Source organism: Corylus avellana, chromosome ca7, assembly GCF_901000735.1.
Source record: "Corylus avellana chromosome ca7, CavTom2PMs-1.0".
NCBI classification, from domain to species: domain Eukaryota; kingdom Viridiplantae; phylum Streptophyta; class Magnoliopsida; order Fagales; family Betulaceae; genus Corylus; species Corylus avellana.
Window position 1 is genome coordinate 28,041,408 of NC_081547.1, and position 21,680 is coordinate 28,063,087.

The following is a 21,680-nucleotide window of genomic DNA, read 5'->3' on the forward strand; positions in this document are numbered from 1 at the left end:
AATGGAAGACATATGTGTAAGAAATTCCATTTAAGTATGTCCTTTATGTTACATATATTATTGTAATTATAAAATTACGGTGTTCAATATTCTATTCCAATTTGAAGCTTATTATGTAAATCAAATATTATGAATTAAATGACTGATTTAATTCTTGTTGAACAAGTATTTGATTTCAATCAAATATTCTGAATTAAATCACTGATTGAATTCTTGTGGAACAAGTATTTGATTTAATTAATGATTTAATGTTTGTGGAATCAATTAGCTGTATTGATTGATTTTTTATTCCTTGATGGGAGGAATAATTAAGGTAACAGCTCTAATTGAGGGTCCCCTGACCTACCTATAAATAAGGCCTGTGTATTCCATCAATTAGCACTCACTGGAAGGCATAGGTCAGAAGAACCTCTCAATAAAATTGTTTAGTTTTAGTTTGATTGCTGTGGAGTCGTTCTTCAAGCTGCTTGAGCAAAGCAATGGCTGGAGGTACATATATATATATATATATATTAAATTTCCGCTGCTAATTATATTGTTAATTAGCATTTATATATATTCAATATCTTACAATATGTCCAAGAGAAGGGAGGAGATTCTCCAATCTTAGTTGAAATTTAGATGTTGAAGGGCAAGGGAAACCACCATCGAATCGCCCTCTAAAGTGTAGTTGTCAATGCCCGAAGAGATTCACCTTTGAAACTCATGAATTGCTCTCTAAAGTTTAGTTTAAGAGGTGAAAAAATTTGTCTCCTTCCTTTTCCTATGTAGTTGTAACGTGCCAAGTTCAGATCGTATTAAAATATGAATATAAGATATATAGCCCAAATTTAACCCAACCTATTTAAACAAGCTAATCATTTAACATTAACTATTTAATTTCATATTAAATTCATGTCGAATTTGTAAATCTTGTAAAACATTGTCAGCTAAGCTCGTAGCCAGACTTTGATTTATCCTTGTTGTACTCCATTCACACCTGTATTTATCTAATGCATTTCTTTTTAAAAATAAAAATAATAATAATTAAGAAGTGACATTATTTGTTGCAATTATGTTACAAAATGGAATAATTTAGTTTCATGTTATTTTCTAAGCCCAGTCACTTCACTTTAAATTGGAAAAGCTCCCACATCATGAATAGCTTAAATAGAGGAAGGTATCTTCAAGGTGCTCTCTTTACATGTGGCTTGAGTCAGAGGTATATTATTGCCTTTTAATCACTTCTCCATCGCCGTCGTCCCCCAAAAAGAAGTTGGAAATCTGAAGCTGAGAATAAATTGGCTTGTCCCTCACACTTTCTTAGCTAGCAGAGAAAGTTTCAAGGCTTACATGACTCCCGGGCCGGGTATGCATATGCTTAATTAATGGAATCGTTTGAGTTTGGAATAATTTTAAAATTTATGATTTGAAAAGGTGATTTTTAAAAACGTAATTAAGGGTTTGACAAAATTGTAATTTGGCCTTTAAAATTACAGTTTAGCCTTCAAAATTCTGCGTTTTCAAAAAAGTACCTCTTTACCTGCGATTTAAAAATGCAAAATTTGAGTTTTTAAATCATGATTTTTAAAAAACGCAATCCCAAATAATCTATTTTTTGTAATTTGGTTTAAAATTACATTTTTTTATTTATGAAATCGCAATGTCAAACACACCATTAGAGTAACGTTATTTTGTAAACTGCTATATGACAGTAATATAATTTGGATGATGTGATAATAAAAATTAATCCTTAATTTTTTCTTTTTTCCGGTCATTATTGATTTAAACACCGATTTCTATTGTCATGTCATTGTAGTTGTATGACAGTTGTATAATAGTCTACTAAATAACATTGCTCATTTAGATTCATATGATAGGGAAAGAACGTGTTTTATAATATTAATAGGTAACTTCACTGAAAACCCCTAAACTTCCACCCGATTTGACAAAGCCCCCCTAAACTTTAAAATCTCTCAATTTAGTCCCTTAAACTTTTAATTGCTCTCAATTTGAACCCTTTTGTCAAATTTAGGGTTTAGAAATACAAAAAAAGACCGAAATATCTCTGATTTTTTTTTTTTAATAAAAAATGTTTTGAATTAAGGGTAAAGTTAAAATTTTATAAAAAAGTCAGGGATCTAAACATCATGTGACATTTAAAATTTGACGGAGGGGTCCAAATTGATTGCAATTGAAAGTTCATGAGACTAAATTGAACGATTTTAAAGTTTATGGGGTTTGTCAAATCGGGTGAAAATTCATGAATTTTCAGTGAAGTTACCCCTAATATAAATTTGTAACAAACTACCAAATTAGATGGTAGGAATTTCTGTAACCATGTCTCTAAAGGTATATATGTCTCTTGAGCTTATAAGAAACACATGCTAATAACGTAAGCATTATAGTGTTTTTTCGCTGACAAGTTTAGTTCTATTGACTGAACTTGACCTTACGATCAAGTGATCAACTGCATAATCAAGATGAAAGGAAGCAGGAAATGAAATTTTTTTCCTGAAGAATCAGATGGATTAAAGAAATAGAATAGGGGCTAATTAACTTCCAAGAAACTTCTACCAGGCCTTTGGCAGTAAAGTGTTGAGTCACAATTTAATTTGTAAGAACCTTTTTGATTTGATTATCATAGGCCAAGAAAAATGTCATAATATATTCCATATTTTTTATACGTGAATATAAATAAACATGCCAACCTAAAAGGCAGGTTTACGTTGATTCTAGGTAGTTCTGTACAACCTTAAAAGGGAAGTAACATGGTTGTAAAGGTCTATATTCTTTTTCACTAAAAAAAAATTTAGTTGCAGGTGCTCCAGCTACGATTTCGTATTCTTTTCTTGTATTGTATGACAATCACCGTCTCTTTTAGACCTTATATATATATATATATATATTTTTTTACATAAAAAAAAAAATCTCAAAATACTCAAAATTATTTATCTTTATGTCACGTCAAAACATTTATTCAAACAAAAAAAATAAAACATCATCTAAAAAAACATTAACAAAAAGAGCATGTATACGTGTTTGGGAATTACTTGTTTATTCAAAGAGTCCAAAGCAAATTGTGAAAAAAAAAAAAAAAAAAAATTGGGTTAGAATAATTTTCTCATATCCAGTTTATAAAACTGTTGTGTATCTCTTAAATAAGTGAGAAATACATATCTTTTTTTACAATGTTAATAGAGTTTGAGAAAATTTTATTACAAAAAGTATATGTTTTTCACCATTCACATGCAATTAAAAAAAGCATGCGCACTGTGCACATGACAAATTTATAGATTCTTCAAACTCAATTTGAAAGAAAGCTCTGTCCAAACACGACTTCAATCGCATCAAAACCTTATAAGGTTTGGTAGTTGAAAAGTAAAGAAGATTCTTGTGTTAATTCTGTATGGCTTCATCGTTACTTGGTCAAATCAGAACCAAATTCTCTTGGTAGAGGTTGAGCAGGCAAACACGACATTGAATGCGAAACGTTATGACAATTTTTTGATAATCTTCTAAGGTGGAGTTTTCCTTGCAGCCACACTTTAAGGAGGAATCTAAGTTGAAAGTGGAAGAGATGAGCGAGAGCCGAAAATGTCAAATACTAGCAATACATTATCGAAGGGAAACTAATTAAAAAATATTTAAAAGGAGAAATTGAAACATATGCGGCATTCCTTGTTAAATTTATCCATCCCTATCAACTCAATAAATGTCTTAAATTCAAACTTTGTTTATGCAGTTCATTTATTGTTTTAATTAAATATTTTACGTGTTTGATCTTACTTATTAATGAATAGTTTGAATTGATCACACCTAAAAATAAATGTTAAAATATTAATTAAATAATTAAATTTAACTATTTTCATCAATTTTTTTTCTTTTTAAAATTTAACTGTGGCTACTATAGTTGGGTGTGAATATGGTAGCTCCTACCTTCTCGGAAATGTTTTGAAGGGGCCTAAATTTATTGGGAACCGTTAACGCTCCCTGAAGATCGATTGACCTACAGCTTGACCTAACCCCATTAAGATATCAGTAAAATCCAAGACAATTAATACTAATCCAACTTGTGTGAATAATTCATGAACTTAAATTTTGAGATGAGTGATTTATGGATCTTCAACCTTTCAAAGGGTAGACAACATTATTTTTCTCAAAAGTGAGCAGTTTTAAATAACGAAAATTGCAGTATGTAGTGGACGGACGGGAAATTTTCTCTGAAGTACCAACTACTAAAGTGATGAAAGTGGATTCCTGATTTCCTGTCTCTATATTGTGTCAAGAGAGGGGAATTTGTTAGAGAGTGATGTTGGGAAGTGGAAAATCTTGAAAAGAAGATATTGAAACTATGTTAGCAATATAAGTAGTTATTAAAAAGGAACAAAAGAAGGATTATTTTTATGGTCCATAAAGGCGAAAAAGGAAATGAAAAAAAAAAAAAAAAAAGAAGACAAAAACCAGCATTATTCGAGACAAGAATAACAGATGGAATGCTTTAATAGGACCACATGCAATTAGTCATAGTTGTGAGTTTAGTGCTATAGCTAATATAATAATCAATATATAGTTGGTATCAAACTTAAAACCATACCACTACTTTTGTGGCCAAACAATGTCTATCTGACATGTAACGCCTCCACCTTAAGAAATGCTTTATTAATTAAACATTATTCACATCACACTAGCTACTACTATTCTCCTGATAAACAATGTAGCAGAAATGCTATGTATACTTTTTTTTTTTTGAACTAATACATCACATATTGAATCACCATAGCACTAAGAAATAAACATTTTGCACAACCATCATTCATAATATACATACGCTAGGTTTTTAATATTGACAAATTTAGTGTCAAAATATACACATGTAGATATGGGGGAGAGGGAGGAAAAACTTTGACATGATTGTTCACGGTCGTCGCCATGTGAAAATCGATCATTCGATCACTCACTTATGATTGATTATTAGACCGCTGTCGTAGGCTATCACACTTTGACTGTTAATAGTTGTCGTTAAAGGCAGTCATGCATTTCCCATTTATTAGACTGTCGTCAAGCTCCCAACAAATCCCATGACCATATTATTTTGATTTTTTGTTCCCATCTAACGTTGCTTAATTAGCCATTCCACTTTTTAATACTTTATACTAAGACATGTTACATTACATGTTCCTTTATTTCTTATTCATGAGATCGTTTATTTTCTCTTTAATTTTGTTTTTCTTAAAACGTTTTGTCAAACATTTCAACATACTTTTTGCTATCATGAAATTACATAAAAAAGATAAGTCTCAACTCACTATTAAAACAATGCATGCCTTATATTTACTTGCATATATCAGTAAAACAGTTTACAATAGTGTACTTTATTCAATCAAAACATTGCATGTAAATCATAACTCGATGTTGTTGGTAAGATAGTTTACTTACAACTTTTGTTAGAATCACTAACATTTGAAAACCCTAAAACTTTTCTCAAACTCCTAACTAATTTTTTCCCTTTGAAAAAACCTAATTATTTAAAATTGGGCTAGCTCAGTCAATGCACCCTCCGCATCAACCGAGACATCAACCAAATCTCATTATGAGACACGTGGTCGATTGAGCATCAATTGAGGCTTCTCAAGTTGGTTATTTGCTACATTCATTCGATCGGTCAAGATCATTTTTTCAATTTTAATTAAAATTGTGCATTTGCCTTACAACAAAATCGTTGTGTGAAATGCACTCTTAACTTCTTTAATCCCCTTAACTAGTTTTTTCTTCTCTGTTTTTGTCTTGGTTCCTTTGTTTTATTTTAAACCCCCACCCCACCCACCCCAAAAAAAAAAAAAAATAAAAAAAAAAAAAATTAAAGAACCGACATGGCAGTCTCGTAATTTCAGGGGAACAATTTGGCCACTTGTTTGAAACTCCTTCTCCTTTAACCCGGCAAAATTCCTTCAAAAAATTCAAACCAGAAAGAAAGAGAGAGAAAATTAATTCTTCCAGCTCCGACCCATGCGTGCACATACCGCATCGATCCCTCTCTCTCTGTCTCTCTGAAAATCCTCTAGTTGATTCTCTGCGGCCTCCACCGTTACTTTATTGTCCTCCGCCTCAGCAGATTCCTTCCCAAACCCAACTTTCAGCGACCCCTCTACTTTCCCTTCATTTCTTTTCCAAGCGAAGCATCTTTCCCTCCAAAACTCTTCCTTTCGCTCTCAGAGATTCCTTCTCTCTCTCTCTCTCTCCCCCTCTTTTTCATCCAGCCGCTATTAACGATGTCTATTGCCTTGTTCTCCTCCGTCCTTTATCACCAACCCGTCACTTCCTTCCTCTCTCTCTCTCTCTTTCTATTTCCTTCTCTTTGTCTTTTTCGTTCTTTTGCGCTTCCTTTTGACCCCGTTGATCTTCCGGCGAACTCTATACATAGCTCGCCATCCTCATGGCTCCCTCTGGTGTCAGCCACCTCTCTCAACCTTGTATTTACGGTACTTCTCGCTTAACCAACCAATTATAGCTTCTTGCACTTGCAACTCATACCGCCAACGGATCGTCTTGAACTTGTTCGAAAAATTGCTTCAAAGATCATATATGTATATATAAATTTTAGTCGAATCCTTTAATTGAATTTTGATTATTTTCAGTGTCTTTTAAGTTAGATTTGTGAAATTATTTGTGGTAAGCAGGGGAGTTTGTTTCTTCGCACGCAGAGAGAAAGTCTCGGTTTATGAAATGGCTGAGTAAGCTTTTCAAGAGTGGGACCGGTCGAGGAGGGGGTGGAGGAGGTGGCCGACACCCGCAGATCCTCGGTGAGGAAAACATGGTTTTGCGTGCACCGTCTAGATCCTTGGTAAACAATACGCCATCGTTTTCTTATTGTTCTCAATTTTAATTATCATCATTAGTCGAAGATATTGGTTCAAATGTTTTATTATACTTTTATATATTTGTTAAATAATTAAATTTATTATTTTTCGAAGTTTTTAGGATAGTCGGTAATTTAATATAATAGATCTTAATTCTAATCTTATCTCTACAATTGAAATAAGCTTCTCTATTAAATTTCATATGATATATTGTTCTGCTGCTGCATATTACCTTTTTTTTTTTATTTTTTATTTTTATAATTTTTATGGATAGCTCGGTTATTACTTGTCTCGTGGCATATTTAAGTTTCCAAAATGCTTTACAAATTCCTCTATTAAAAATGAGTAATGGTAGGGACCATTTTTTTATCCTCCTAAATCTGATATTACTTTCAAAATTACCATTTGATCAAAATTCAAATATGATTCATCTAAAATTTAATGGTAATTTTAAAAGCCATATCAGCTTTAAGAGGATAAAAAGAAGATAAAAAGATGGTCATTGGCATTACTCATTAAAATAGTTGCTCAAATTTTAAAGTTTCTATTACTAGTACACTTGTCCTCTTTTTCCCATTGGGGGATGTCCATAACTAGGTTACAAAAAATACGGTTTCACATTTAATCTTTGTTAATGAAGTGGTGTAGAATTTTTGGGCAGAAGACCTTGCATGGATTAATGGTTTGTAGTGTCGAATTACCTTTTATCCTAAAAGTTTAAGCTTAATAGATGAATTTAATCATTTAATTTATATTTTAATATTTCTTATTACGTGTGGGCTCACATTCTCCTTTAATAAGTGAGACATAATATGTGGAATATTTAATTAAAATAAGAGCTAAATGACAAAAACGAGGTTTTGATTCAGGATTTTTGTTCTGATACTATGTTAAATCACCGTTTATCCCAGAAGGGAAGGGATGGATTCAATCATTTATTTTATATTTTAACATGTAGAATTGTTTAAATTGTTGCATGGAATTCTATTCTATCTATGCCAGTAAATTATTTGAAATTCATGTAGAGTTATGCTTACATATAACTAGAATAAAGCTTGTAGACAGAATGAAAATATGTACAAATATTTCTGCTTTGAGAAATACGCCTTCATGAGCAATGCAATGAAATTGTATCTGACATCTCCTAAAAATTAAAAGTGCTGATGCTTATTTAGTTGAAAAAATTCCATTCCATTTCATTCACATCACATAATGTTCATCTTTTCATATTTACTACTTAGTTAATAAGGAAGATTTTTTTTTTCCTTAAATAGTTCTTTTACTGTCATCAGGATGATCGCTCTAGCTCTCAAAAAGAAAAAGAGGAATTAGATCATGCAATCGCACTTTCCTTGTCTGAAGATTCAAAGAGACGAAATCGTAAGTTTTTACAGTATTGAAGATTTAAAACAAATAATTATGTGCTCTCTTAGAAACGTACGTTCACACGCACACGCACACACACTCGTCACAAAGTCATGATTTAAAATTGAGTTTCTTGTTTTCTTTTTTCCCAGGGTATAGAAGGCGGACTGACAATGATGAAGAGCTTCCTAGGACACTTCAGGGTAGCCTACATTCACCTACATATCCTCCTTATTCCCATGTACCATATTATCCAAGGGAATATAGGTAAGATTTTGTAGCCATGGTTGTAATTATGTGCAGCGTGAGCATGTCAAATGCTAGGTGTTTTGGTAATATTGAGTTTGTGGTTGGTTGCTTTTAGTCAAGACAAGCCACCTTTTATACCAGTTGATATTAGAAATTAATGAGTTTCTTGGCGGGAAAAGCTCTGTAATTCTTCATTGTCTATAAAAAGTAAAGCATAACTGATTAATTGATGAGAGTTACTAATAATTTGGTAGTGTTCTGCTTATTGATACTGATGAGATTTTTTCATTTATATCAATCATGTTAGCTTCTAAAGAATTTATTTTATAAACATATAGCTTAGTTGAGAATTAAAAAGTTATTTTTTCAATAAATGTCAATAATGGACCACAGCATATTACTTACAGTTTCACAAACATTCTTGCAAATGTTTAAATTCATTGGTTATTATTTTTCTTGTTTCCCTTGGACTCATTTAAGAACATAACTTACTTTTGTTGATTGGGTAATGAAGGCATTTCAGTTTGCCAAAAGTTTTGGTTGTATATTGAGAGATTTGATGAGGATAATCTAGGTCGTACATGGCTTGCTTGAATTCCATATTTATTTCAGTATAGTTGCTACTGGACTTGTCAAATATCATCGTAACCATTGTTACAATGATTTGGAAAAAGATAAAAAAATTGATTGCTTGTCTGGAAGTTGTGACTTTTACAATCTTGAACTTGATTGATCATGTGTTTTTTTGTGGATACTTGCAGGATATGCGATGGTTGCAAACGTGAAATAGGCTATGGCAATTATTTGGGATGCATGGGAACATTTTTCCATCCAGACTGCTTCTGCTGTTGTGCGTGTGGTCGCCCAATTACTGAGCATGAGGTAATCAGTTCTTCTTGGCTTTCTATAATAAAATATTCCTTTTCCTATTTGATTTTGTTCCCCTTGTATCACTGATTTTTGAGGTTTTTAAAGTTAGATGTAAAGTAGCCATACAAGTGATGATGATGAAACTTCTCCTTCAACGAGCTCTTACAGTTTTTTCTGTTGATCCAAGTTTTCTTTGTCAGGAAGGAACCCTTATCACAAGTCTTGTTTTAAAGAGCTGACCCATCCCAAATGTGAAGTTTGCCACCATTTTGTAAGAGAAGTTACTACGGCTCATTTGATCTCTATTGCTTGCTTTTTTGTTGTTGTTGCTATTTCTAGGTCATACCTTGTCTTCTACTAGTATGTTTTCTTTTTGTAAGTATCTTCTACTAGTATGTTTATGTAGTTAAAGAAGTACAATTTTTTGGGTTTATCATCTAAACGTGGGTTGCTACCTGACCGGGATATGCCAAATGGGTTTCGCAGGTCTCAACGATCAGGGCTAAATTTCAAATATTTTTTTTACCTAAAATTTCAACATTTCATTCATATACCGGAGCCCTTTGATATCACGTACGTGCAAACTAGACTAGTTTCAAAAGAGAATTTTTGAGATGTTTGAAAGTTTGCTACATAAAATGGATGTTTTATAATGACTGAGTAATGTAAGAAAGTCTGAAGCATATCTATTACAAATGATCAGATCTTGAAATCCTGTTAGTTATATGGTGAGGAAACAAGAGTGTTAGTTAATCTCTTTTATGTGGAGGGCCAGATTGAAGAACAATCATCATGTTCCATCTAGTTGAGCTTATTTATATTTAATCTTGCTTTACCGTCATGATTTTTTAGTCATTTACATTCTTACTTTTACATACAAAAACTATCCAGATTCCAACAAATGCTGCTGGTTTGATCGAGTATAGGTGCCATCCATTTTGGTCTCAAAAATACTGTCCATCACATGAGCATGATATCACTGCTCGTTGCTGTAGTTGTGAACGTTTAGAGGTAATAATTTAAGCAATGGAATATGTGTCTTATATTATGGTACCTCCAAAATGTTTTCTTAGATGAAATTGAATACGTATGAATTCAAATTGATATGCTTATAGTTGTTATTTTTCCCCTTTCTTTTCCTCCCTCTTCAAGTCTTGGAATGCGAGATACTATTGTCTGGAAGATGGTCGGCGTTTATGCTATGAGTGCATGGAATCCGCTATCATGGATACCGGTGATTGTCAACCCCTTTACCATGCCATAAGAGATTATTATGAAGGAATGAACATGAAACTAGATCAGCAAATTCCAATGCTTCTGGTTGAAAGACAAGCACTTAATGAAGCCATTGTCGGGGAGAAGCATGTAATAAATGATCTCTTGTTATGCGTTTGTATTTATTTATTTTTTTCATGAAATTCCTCTCTGATTTTGAATTGGTTATTTCCAGGGCTTTCATCACATGCCTGAGACAAGGGGTTTATGTCTTTCGGAAGAGCAGACTGTCACTAGTGTATGTAATCAGAAATTTGTACTATCTAATTTTGTTTTCTTAAATTTGAACGAAATTAATAAGGGTATTAATTGTTTATGAGGTGCTTTCCTTGTGATTTATTATTTTATGTTATTCAGATACTCAAAAGGCCGAGAGTTGGTGGCTACCGACTTGTGGGAATGAGAACTCAACCCCAAAAGCTTACTCGAAAATGTGAAGTTACAGCTATTCTTGTTCTCTATGGTCTTCCAAGGTGATAATCAATGGCAATTCCTCCATGCTCTGTGTGTGTGTGTGTGTTTTTTTTCTTTTTTAATTTTTACTCGGTCTCCAAATTTAGAAGTACTCATGGCATGACATTAGAGTGAGTAGTGAAAAGTGGCTGTTAGGTGAACATGCTGGCTTTGCGTTGTGTTTTTTGAACATAAAGCTCTTATAGAGTTGCTATAATGCCAATGTTTTGATATATAGACAAAAAGACTCTGTATTGCAATTAGGTAACAGAACAAAATTCTTGTAAGAGGTTTGTGATTTTTTTGGCAGAGAGAGATGGACTATCATGTACGAAAAGGATTTGATATATAATGATAAAATCTTTATTAGAAAAATAAGAAAGCTTTAAAGTTCACTTGATTTCCTTGTTTCGAGATATCTTAGTGATAAATGCTAGGTTTCTTAAGACTTTTTTTTTTTTTTTTCCCAAAAGCTTGGTTCCAAATCGATGTGTCATGGTCACCATCCCATCATCTTATGCCTTTATTTACTAAAATAACAGATCACATGGGATGATGACACATCAGTTTGGAACCAAATTTATTGGTTTGCTGAAACCAATTTTTTGGGAAAAGTTAGCTTGTAGTGATACTTCACTACCCTGCTATTTTTAAAGAAAAACTGGATCGGCAGCTTTTAACTCAAATGAAATGAACATGCAGTTCAAATCTTTTATTTGTCGAAATGAAAATGTATATTTTTGAATTGACAACATTTATTCAAAAAGCTTAAACACTAAAACAAGAAGATCTGGAGGTCTTATACGTGTGCAACACAAGAAGATTCACTTCTTCACAAAATATCCCATATCTTACTGTTTTTAATATCTTTGCTGGATACAGATTACTCACAGGTGCTATTCTTGCCCATGAGTTAATGCATGGCTGGTTACGCCTGAAAGGTAGACTGCCCTTCTGAAATCTCCTCCATGGATGATATCTTTGGATATACATCATTTCTCATCTTCATTGCTTTGAATTATGCAGGCTACCGTAATCTTAACCCCGAGGTAGAGGAAGGTATCTGTCAGATGCTTTCATACATGTGGCTTGAGTCAGAAGTGATGCCTGGATTTAAAAACATGCCATCTACATCAGTAGCTTCTTCCTCATCATCATCATCATCATCGAAAAAAGGTGGAAAGTCTGACGTGGAAAATAAACTGGGTGAATTTTTCATGCACCAAATCGCCAATGATGCTTCCCCGGCATATGGAGGAGGATTTAGGGCCGCTAATGCAGCTGTCAATAGGTATGGTTTACGTCGTACTCTTGACCACATCCATATGACCGGAAGTTTCCCATTGTAATAGGAAGAAATGTTCTCAATTGCTGTATCTCCTCCGTCTTTTATGCCCATTAAAGAAACTGCTTTCTCTGGAAAAGAATTCAGCTTGCAACAAAAGCTTGGACGCAACCCCACCCCCTTCAATTTACATAGGGGGGGAGACGTGCGTCCAAAATAACTCTTCCAGCCTAATAATATGCCTTTTCTTACTGAATGTGTAAAGTAAATGAGTAATTTCTTTTATCTGGATACTCTTTAGCAAACTCTATGCATCATAAAAATGGCTATGACGTCAGGCAACATTGCTCAATAAACTCTCTGAAACTTCCAAGTCATTGGTTCACTGTTTGTTGCTCTGAACATTTTGCTTGATTGAGAACAATGCCCAGAAAAAGAAAAAAGAAAAGAAAAGACAGGTACTTCCCAAATCCCATACAGAACAAGTTTTCCTACTTTTTATAGTCTATCGTACGCACCACAATTTACTTAGGATGATTGTTAATATTGCTACAAACGATCTACTCATTGAAGCCAACCTGTGGTTCGTCGTGACGGGTCAATCGCTCATGCACACCATCCTTCTGGCTTTGGTGCTTAGCACCCTTTAAACCAAACAGACCATCTGAATTCTGTCGGTCGAGCAAGGTGCCCTAAAGAAAAACTAGCAGATTGGATTTGTGTATGCGTAACCAAGAAACAAAATGTTGGGCTTATGGGCTGGCAAGCCCACATAACCAAAACACTAACCAACTAATCCGAATTCACCAAATAAATTGAAACACAGGATTCTCTCCCACACAACTTTCACACAACTTGGCCATTTTCGTGCTACCTAAGCTATTTTTATAACCGATCCACAAGCCCCAAATCTGAAGGCGCCAAAAAGACTGAAACTCAGCAACTATGTCCATGGACCATACAGAAACAATATTTGCAGTTTGAAAAGAACACCGACAATAGAACCAGTAAAGCAAGACTCTTAGGAGCTTCAAATAAAAGAGGTGAGATATGGCTCATTCACCCCAATTTCTTTGAGATTTGATCACCCTACAATTTCAAATTTATAAAGGATGCATGAATAAAGAACAGCAAAAATTTGCAACTAAAAATAAAGGTGTTGAGAAGGGATGATCACTGAGAATTCTCAGGACGACAAGTGTCTGTCGGTACACTTAGGTATGAAATTTAATTGTTCTGTATCCTATCTATACATGCAAAAATGCAATTCTCACAGCAGCACAAAATCAACTACCATGAGAGAACCCAAGAAAAGAAATGAGCTTACATAACAATTCAACCACCCCATCCTGTTAATTGCAGTCTGGGCTCCCAGAGAGTGGTGGCAACTATGAACCGTCCGTAATATCAGCCAAAAGCTTCTTCAGCGTCTCATAAGTCATAAAACAAATACCTACACCAGGCACCACCTCGTAGTATTCAGGCAGCCAAAAGCTTCTTCAGTGTCTCATAAGTCATAAAACAAATACCTACACCAGGCACCACCTTGTAGTATTCAGGCAGAATCCCTCGGTACAACCCATGTAAGCCTTCTGTCCGGATTATGTGCCTAAATGTACCAAAAAGGCCTGTTGTATAGACATGAGCTCGGCCACCTGCCCCTTCCAATTGCTTACGGCGCCTCACAAGATCCAGCGGAAATGTTGCTGCATATTGTAGTGAAAAACATATGAAAAGATATGAACAATGCTCGTATAACCAGGCGGCATTTGTTAAACTGAAGTTTTCACACTAGATTTATCAAGGCCATGAACATTTTCAGGTCTCATTGTTAATATTATTTTACTTATAAAAAAAAAACTAATTAACTCTACACAAACGACATCTTGAAGCCAGTCAAACACAAGGCTCACAAATGAGAACCACCATTATAATACCATGGAGAAATATTATGGTCAAGTATATTCAACTTCTTAAGAAGGTCATTGCTACCATGGAGCAGAAGTTTCCTAATTTTTATGGGGAGATAATGATACTCATCATGCTACAGCAAAAGTAGAATGGAATTCCATTTGTGTGCCAAAGAAAGAAGGTGGCTTGGGGTTGAAAAAATTGGAAGAATGGAACAAGACTGCAATCCTTGGACACATTTGGAATATATGTGCACAATCTGGATCCCTATGGGTAGCTTGGACTAAAGAGTATTTGCTGAAAGGGAAATGCTTATGACAAGTGAATATACTGGCAGTATGTTCTTGGAGTTGGGAAAAAAATATTGAAGCTACAAGATGTGGCAACAAATTTCATTCAATTTCAGTCTGGAGATGGAACCAATACTCATTTGTGGCTTGATGAATGGCATCCGGAAAGCTTTCTTTATCTGAGATATGGTCATAGATTGGTTTATGATGCAGGAAGTAAGGTGGAAGCAAGATTAGCAAGTGTTTTGAAATATAAAGAATGGTGTTGGCCAGCTGCTAGATCAGACGAGGTGGTTTGGGATGCAGAGAAAATTATGTATGGTGAGGATTGGGGAAAATGACCAACCTGTATGGTCAATTTCAAAGAAGAGTACTTGCACTTGTTCTGATACATGGAATGTTATTCGGCAACATATGCTAACGGTTGATTGGTGGAATATAGTTCGGTACTCATTGGCCATCCCAAAGCATGCGTTTGTTCTTTGGTTGGCTAGAGGGATAGTTTATCTACAGGTAAAAGATTGATGCAATGGGGTTTTAACATAGTAATGTCATTGTATTGTTGCATTGAGGGGAGAGATCACTTGTTTTTTGCTTGAGGTTTTTGGTAAAAGGAATTGGGAGGGAGGTTATGAAGAAGTGTCAAATTGATGGTCCTCCTACGGCGTCGGAAGATATTCTAAAACAGGGCATAAAAGAATGGAATGGAAGGAAGATGAAAGCTGTCTTATGCAAAATGTGCTGGGGTGCGACAGTTTATCACCTGTGGCGACAGAGAAATTATCTAAAATTTGGAAACCAGATTAAAACAAAAGAAAAGTTGTTGCAGAGTTTCACTTGGGAGATAAGAGATAGGATTATGGCTCGTGGAAAATTCAACAAGACACAAGGAAACATAGAGCTTTGTAGAAGTTGGGGAATTTCAGAAAATATACTTTGCTGCAGAATGATTATAGTTGCTATAGTTTGAAACTGTTTTGTATTGGTTTAATTGTTTTCTTTTGGTTGAGAGATGTATAGTTGGTTGTCTGATGTAGTAAAGCTACTGATTGTAGCTTCTGTTCCAAAGATTCTGGATTGAGCAATGATATACATCACCCTTGTATCGCCTCAAAGCTAACGTGGCGTGGTCCCCCAAACAAAAGAAACCCATTTCCATACACCACATGCTATGGGGGACCACGACACATCAACTTTCGGGTGATACAAGGGTGATGTATGGATTTACTCGTCTGTAGTGTTGTAAATGTGTTCTTTCTGGAAAAATTTCATTCATCCAAAATGTATATACATATTATGAATTAAAAACCATCTACAAAAATCTCACATCTGAATTATCATGTCTACGACACATCTAACATCCAAATCAATTGTCTACTTTCCATGCCAATAGAAAATGTGGTACACCACTACCACATACAACTAGTACACATGCCCAAGAAAAGTTGAAATGCATGAGCAGCTTCCAGAAGTTGAACCCATTAGCAGCTTCCAGAAAATGATGAAGAAGCAATTTTTTAATGGACTCAATGGTCATTCCTAGATGCAGTAAATGATGGTTGACCTGTTAAACTGAAAAATGCACTCTAAGAGAAACTTTAAAGCTCTATCCAAAATAATATCCTACCAAAGAGATGATAAATATACTTCTCTCTGAATGATTTTTGAACTTGCACACAATAAATTAGGGGTCCGTTTGATAAACGGTTTTGGCATGATTTCGGCACAATACTATTCATCTCACTTTTTCATTTTTCTAACATTCTCTTACTTTTTACATCACATCAATCATTTTTTTATTACTATTCAAATAAAAAAAATCACTACAAAACAAATTTTTTTCATTTTTCCATACCAAACATTCTTACTTTTTTACTTTTTTTTAAAAAAAAATTCTTACTTTTTTTACTTTTTTTCACATCAATCAATTTTTGCTACAGTATCGAATCGAAACAAAAACGAAATCGTTTACCAAACGAACCCTAGGTTTCATTCTTGTCGATGAGGTCATAGATTGTATGAGACTTCACTTTATAAGATCCGCCAGAAGATAATGCTAGCATTTGAACACAACCATATGTAAAATGACTTAAACAGGAAGAGTACATGCTATCAGCGATTAGGCCATAAGTGAAGGCTGAATAACAAACTCACATCAGACACTCAAGTCCACCAGGCGAACCTAGAAAGGTGAATCTTTTGACACAATATGGATAGGCTACGATTATTGGATGTACATTAAGATTATGGATATGCATGGTTTATGTTTGTCATAGCAAACGTTTTGACACATGCAACAGATCTATTCAATCAGAAGCAACTAATTTGCTTCCAAAAAATAGACTGTCAGTTAGGCTTTTGCTTCTGGATTTGCACCACCACCACCTTTATGAATCTTTCTGAAGTCATTGCAGTTAAATAAGAAATAAAAAGATTTTGCCCGTTTCATTTTCTGAAAGAAATAAATGAAAGGAGTCCTCACAAGTATTGGCAAGGCTTGAAGGATACCAACACCCATCAATCAGTTGCAACCAGAGCCTAACTGAGAAGCATACCTCAAGGAGGACACCTCTCACATTTGATTAACTGAGAGAAAAAAACAAAAGGTTCACCTGCGAGTAGAGCCACCCCATAATGGAACCCACTGCAAAGCTTGGGGAGACAAGTTATCGAGGAAGTGTTGAAAAGATGAAGTCAATCCAAGAAAGATCTTTATATAAAGGATAACGTTAGATGAATGAAAAGAAAAAGGTAGTTTTTTGTTGACTTCCTTACTAAATTTCTCAAATGCCAGATTAAAAAACAACTCCACTTTGGTCTCTGGCTCTAGGGGTCAGTCAGTCTGGTTAGATACTTGGTGCAGAGTCTGCACCACACCCTGTTTCTCTGCATCAAAAGCATAGTCACAGCTGCACGTATTAATTTATTTTATTTAATATTGACAATTTCTAATTAAACAAATGAAATAGCTTAACCAAAAGCTCATTAACTGAAGCAGCTCCCAATTTGCATTTAATACAAGGTTTAATTGAAAGGAGTCCAATAAGAATCATAACATCCAAGACAGATTCACAGAAATATGAAAGACAAACAAATGAATTACATATTCTTCTGTTTCTTTTAGTAATAGTACATAGAGCAGACAAACTATTATCCAAAGGTCGAGTATTCAAATAAAATCTGCAGCTAGTATAGAGAAAGTAGCAAATTACAACTCTAGTGTACCGCAATTGGTGCATTGGTCTTTGCAGCTTTAATGCTTTTTTTCCCTGGTCTGGTCCTACTATAGCGTTTATTAGACTACAATAACATTGTGTTTAATTGGCACAAGATTCAAAAATCATCCTACATATAATTAACACATGAGAAGCTTCTGATGTAGGAGGTCTAAGATCACTCACCTGTTGATGACGCGATTCCTGAAAGACTTCCGCAAGCCAGACTGGCAATAGCAGTAGAATCCTCGGGCCTGATGTGAAGATAGTGAATATCAGGTAATAGGCCACAAAATGGGATGCAGGCAATAGCATTGTAAGAAGCGACATCAGATCGATAAAATTACAGAATGAATTAATGATGTGATACCTATGCGACTTCCAGAAAGATCTCAAGGTTTCATACGCTGAAAAACTGATAGCTATACTTGGTCCGACACCCTGCATTAGCAACAGAACAGCAATTAACTACACACTGAAAAAGAACTTGGAATGCAATCACAATTGAAAACGGAAGAATACCAAGAGTGTTGCTCCCAGCCCCTTATAGAGACCCAAAATGCCCTCCTCTTTGCAGATGGTTTGTAAAGCATGCCAAATACCTCTGTAGTATATTAAATTTGTCTGTAGAGTTCAAACCAGTTGAGTTAGTGGAGAAAGTAATTTCAAATTCAAAATAAGAATTCATAACTACAAATGAAAATTTAAAGTCAACAAGGCAAATATTTCTTGACTCCTTTTCTCATTATACTTGGATTTCAAGAATAGAAACTTAAATACATGTCCCCAAATAAAGGGCTCAATAACCCAACCAAGCCAGTTCTCTAAGGGGAAAAAAATACATGGCCCTCTACAACAGCTCAGATCCACATAATATGAAACTAAATCTACCCTGGGACAAGGAGATAGAATGCTGACTCCTATGGAAACTTGACTAAGGTGCCAACTTGACCCACATCACCTAACACATGACAAATCGAGGTACAGGCCTTAGGACCATCATTTTAGGATACACCTTCAAAAGATTATGCCATTAATTCATATCACATCTGCCAAAAAATAACAAAACCTTAATCTCACATGAACTCTTGACAAGTACTGGACCTCATTTTTTGGTAGGCTATCCAATCCATGGCAGGCAAAAGGGCATATGATGAGAAAACTGGAAAACATTGATTTGTGAACAGATCTCATTTCAAATGATTGTAAGGAGATATAAATTGAAAAACTTCACAGATCTTATATGGAATATTATATATAATGTCTATTGTCCATAGTGGCTGAACAAGGCCCATATTTGAATTGGAAAATTTGCATGCATCTATATAAATGCAGATTAGTGTTAGATTAAAAAAAAAAAAAAAAAAACTTTTTTGTAAATATGAAAGTCTAAAAGAAATTACAAATTTGACTCATGAATTTAACCTTATAAAATCACCAACAAAATAAAAAAACATATAATCTAGTTGATACATCCTATGTTTAAGCCGCATTGCAAACAACTTAAACACTAACTTTACAAAAAGAAAAAAAAAAGAAAAAAAAAAAAGAAAAGAACAAAAAAAGAAGATCACAATGAGAACAGTAGTAATGTTCCCAAACCATACCTATCAATGCTTAAAAAACTTATAAAATGAGAACGGTAAGAACTGGAAAAATAAACCACAACTTTTCCTTCCAGCCAAATGTGATATTACCTGAGCTGCAAGGCGTGTCCTTACAAGATCCAATGGATAAGTAATTGAAGCAGCCGTTATTCCAGCCAAACCACCAGCAACAAAATGCACACAAAGGCCTGCACCCATATTTTCTCTGTGGTTTTCCAGTCCCGGAATCACCCTTAGCATCTGCAACACAGTCTAATCAATGATCAAGGTATAAGGGCATGACTAGAAGCACTATCCCCATATTCTGCAATTATATCTATAGAAATTTTCTACCAACCTCTTGATAGTGCTCATATGCATAGAAATTGACAGAAGAATAAGGTAGACGGTGAGCAATTGTAACCAGATTCCCTTTCCAAAAAGCTCGAACTCCTTCTTCACTAACAATCCGCGAAGCCTCACGCCATATGCTAGCCTTTCTCAATGTTGCAACATCAGAGTGCATACCTTGCACCTAAAAAGAAGAAAAGATGAGATCATCGAACGCAATGTTCACCAACCAACATAATCTCGCAATTTTTTTCCTACACATTTCTCATCACGCATAACCATAACAAGAATATATCAACCTAAGGGCTCGTGCCACTCAAGCATACCCAGAAGCATATTCTTTGAGCCAAATTTCTAAAAAATAAAACATAAATCCACATAGCTCAAAAATTCATTCTTTACCCAACATTTCCCCAAACAAAACAAATCAAACCCAAAATTCATACATTGGCATATCACATAAAAACCTAACTGACTCAACCAACCAAACTCTGTGAACCAAAAGACAAAGAAAAGCGAAGACGAGACTCAAACCTGGAAAAGTATCGTAAGCCGAGCAAGCGGCGCCGTACAGGTCTTACTGAGAGCTCCGGCGACGCCTCCGGCAAGAAGCTGCGACACCGTTCCGATCTGCGATTGCTGCGCGAGCTTCCTCGCACCGCCATCGACGTGGCCCGAGTTTATAGCTCTCTGCCCTCCTCCTTCCACCACCACTCCTACTCTCGCCTCTGTTTGCATGGTCCTAGCTCTCTCGCGTAAGCTTCTCTTTATCTCTCTAAATTTGTGCCCTAGAAGAACTTGATCATAAGCAGAAACAGACTTCGCTGAATCGCATAGATCGAGAAATTAATGCAGATAAGTGAAGGACTACGAAACCCTAACTTTATTCCTCTTCTTCTTCTCCTTCTTGTTGCTTGTGCTTTAAGGTCTGTAACTTGGTTTTGTTCCCTCCGCTTGATTTGAACGCCGTAGGAGAGAAATACCAGATCCGACGTCGTTTTATCTTAGAGAATGACGTCGTTTGGACATTGCTTGGCTTACGGGGCAAAGTTAGTGCGCTAGGCTGTGCGTCATCGTAAACTTAACCGCTGAGGTAATTTTCCTTCTATACGGGCAGTTCTATTTCAAAAGGCAGGTATCACCAGCCAGAGTCGCTGATCTGTAGGATTCTCGAGTCAGATTGCAGCTGTTATTGTCTTGTTGTGATAAAATAGAACCGGACGCACCTAATATCTCCCGTTGCCGAATATACCTGATTATTTTGTTTGCGAATATTCTTTCAAGTTGAGTTTGGCTGGCGTGCGTAATGGTGTGCAAGACTGAAGTTGGTGTTACGAGGCGGTGAATACAATTTCCACCTCGCGAATGACACGTGGGTGGATGTTTGGAATTTGGTGAGCTTCTTAGGACAAAGGATCCCTTAGGATTAATAAATATTTCCTTTTAAGTTTTAAAAGGCTTATTGAATTAGTTAAAAAGATTTTTCCTTTTAAAAGACTTATTATTTTTCAAGAAATGCTTATTATTCATAAAATCGAAATACAAAATATAACTTTTGGCTCAAAATTTTTATACAACAAAAGAAGAACGTAATGAAAATATACTCAATTCTTCTCGGTAACATATTACCTTTTTAATTGATGTCATTTTTAAAGTCTTCGATATAAGAAACAATTGAATTTTATAATTTGAGACTTTACAAGTTCTTCGTAATGGTAAGAAATTATAACTATGACTAGTCAAAATTTTTATCTTGAGAGTGACACATGGAGAGAAAAAAAAATAATATTAGAAAAAAAAATAGATAATTTTTTGTTACTTTGCTCATAAGTATGAAGAAAAGGTTGAAAATATTTACTTAATATTTTAAATTAATTAGTTTTGATAAGTAAGTTATTGATAATAAAAATACCGAAAAATAAAGAAAACATTTTTCAAACATTATTTTACGTGGAGGAGTTAATTTTACAATGGAAGCTATGTAATCAGGA

General features: G+C 34.7%; 2 protein-coding genes across 8 annotated transcripts; one reads left to right on the forward strand and one right to left on the reverse strand.

Moving 5' to 3' along the window:
* Window positions 1–5,987: 5,987 nt before the first annotated feature.
* Window positions 5,988–12,587, forward strand: LOC132187152 (protein DA1-related 2). Of its 3 annotated transcripts, none has more exons than XM_059601350.1 (12): window positions 5,988–6,461; window positions 6,657–6,823; window positions 8,132–8,219; window positions 8,357–8,471; window positions 9,215–9,335; window positions 9,511–9,594; window positions 10,215–10,334; window positions 10,476–10,688; window positions 10,774–10,836; window positions 10,956–11,071; window positions 11,934–11,992; window positions 12,078–12,587. In XM_059601350.1, exons 1-12 carry the CDS (start codon window positions 6,416–6,418, stop codon window positions 12,398–12,400), a joined length of 1,515 nt encoding a protein of 504 aa, XP_059457333.1. In that variant the 5' UTR covers window positions 5,988–6,415; the 3' UTR covers window positions 12,401–12,587. The 3 variants fall into 3 exon arrangements, with proteins under 3 accessions (XP_059457333.1, XP_059457334.1, XP_059457335.1); XM_059601351.1 differs by having other exon boundaries at window positions 6,660–6,823; XM_059601352.1 differs by having other exon boundaries at window positions 6,684–6,823.
* An 872-nt stretch (window positions 12,588–13,459) lies between these two features.
* LOC132186722 (uncharacterized) lies at window positions 13,460–20,655 on the reverse strand. Of its 5 annotated transcripts, XR_009440767.1 has the most exons (9): window positions 20,224–20,655; window positions 19,697–19,873; window positions 19,450–19,611; window positions 18,275–18,376; window positions 18,123–18,193; window positions 17,939–18,006; window positions 17,313–17,423; window positions 17,150–17,189; window positions 13,955–14,042 (listed from the first exon to the last, which is right to left on the reverse strand). XR_009440767.1 is itself a non-coding variant. In XM_059600745.1 (8 exons), the coding sequence occupies exons 1-8, from the start codon at window positions 20,425–20,427 to the stop codon at window positions 13,725–13,727; spliced, it is 1,014 nt and encodes a 337-aa protein (XP_059456728.1). In that variant the 5' UTR covers window positions 20,428–20,654; the 3' UTR covers window positions 13,460–13,724. The 5 variants fall into 5 exon arrangements, 3 of the variants coding, with proteins under 3 accessions (XP_059456728.1, XP_059456727.1, XP_059456729.1); XM_059600745.1 differs by lacking the exons at window positions 17,150–17,189; window positions 17,313–17,423 and adding an exon at window positions 13,460–13,789 and having other exon boundaries at window positions 13,866–14,042; window positions 19,450–19,599; window positions 20,224–20,654; XM_059600744.1 differs by lacking the exons at window positions 17,150–17,189; window positions 17,313–17,423 and adding an exon at window positions 13,460–13,789 and having other exon boundaries at window positions 13,866–14,042; window positions 20,224–20,654.
* Window positions 20,656–21,680: the final 1,025 nt, after the last annotated feature.

Coding starts and splice junctions, on each gene's coding strand:
- LOC132187152 (XM_059601350.1), top strand. CDS start 6,416: ATGGCTCCCTCTGGTGTCAGCCACCTCTCTCAACCTTGTATTTACG. Junction 8,220..8,356: donor AGATTCAAAGAGACGAAATC/GTAAGTTTTTAC, acceptor CTTTTTTCCCAG/GGTATAGAAGGCGGACTGAC. Junction 9,336..9,510: donor GCCCAATTACTGAGCATGAG/GTAATCAGTTCT, acceptor TGTTGATCCAAG/TTTTCTTTGTCAGGAAGGAA.
- LOC132186722 (XM_059600744.1), bottom strand. CDS start 20,427: ATGCAAACAGAGGCGAGAGTAGGAGTGGTGGTGGAAGGAGGAGGGCAG. Junction 18,007..18,122: donor TCTTTCTGGAAGTCGCATAG/GTATCACATCAT, acceptor TCTTCACATCAG/GCCCGAGGATTCTACTGCTA. Junction 13,790..13,865: donor CAAGGTGGTGCCTGGTGTAG/GTATTTGTTTTA, acceptor TGCCTGGTGTAG/GTATTTGTTTTATGACTTAT.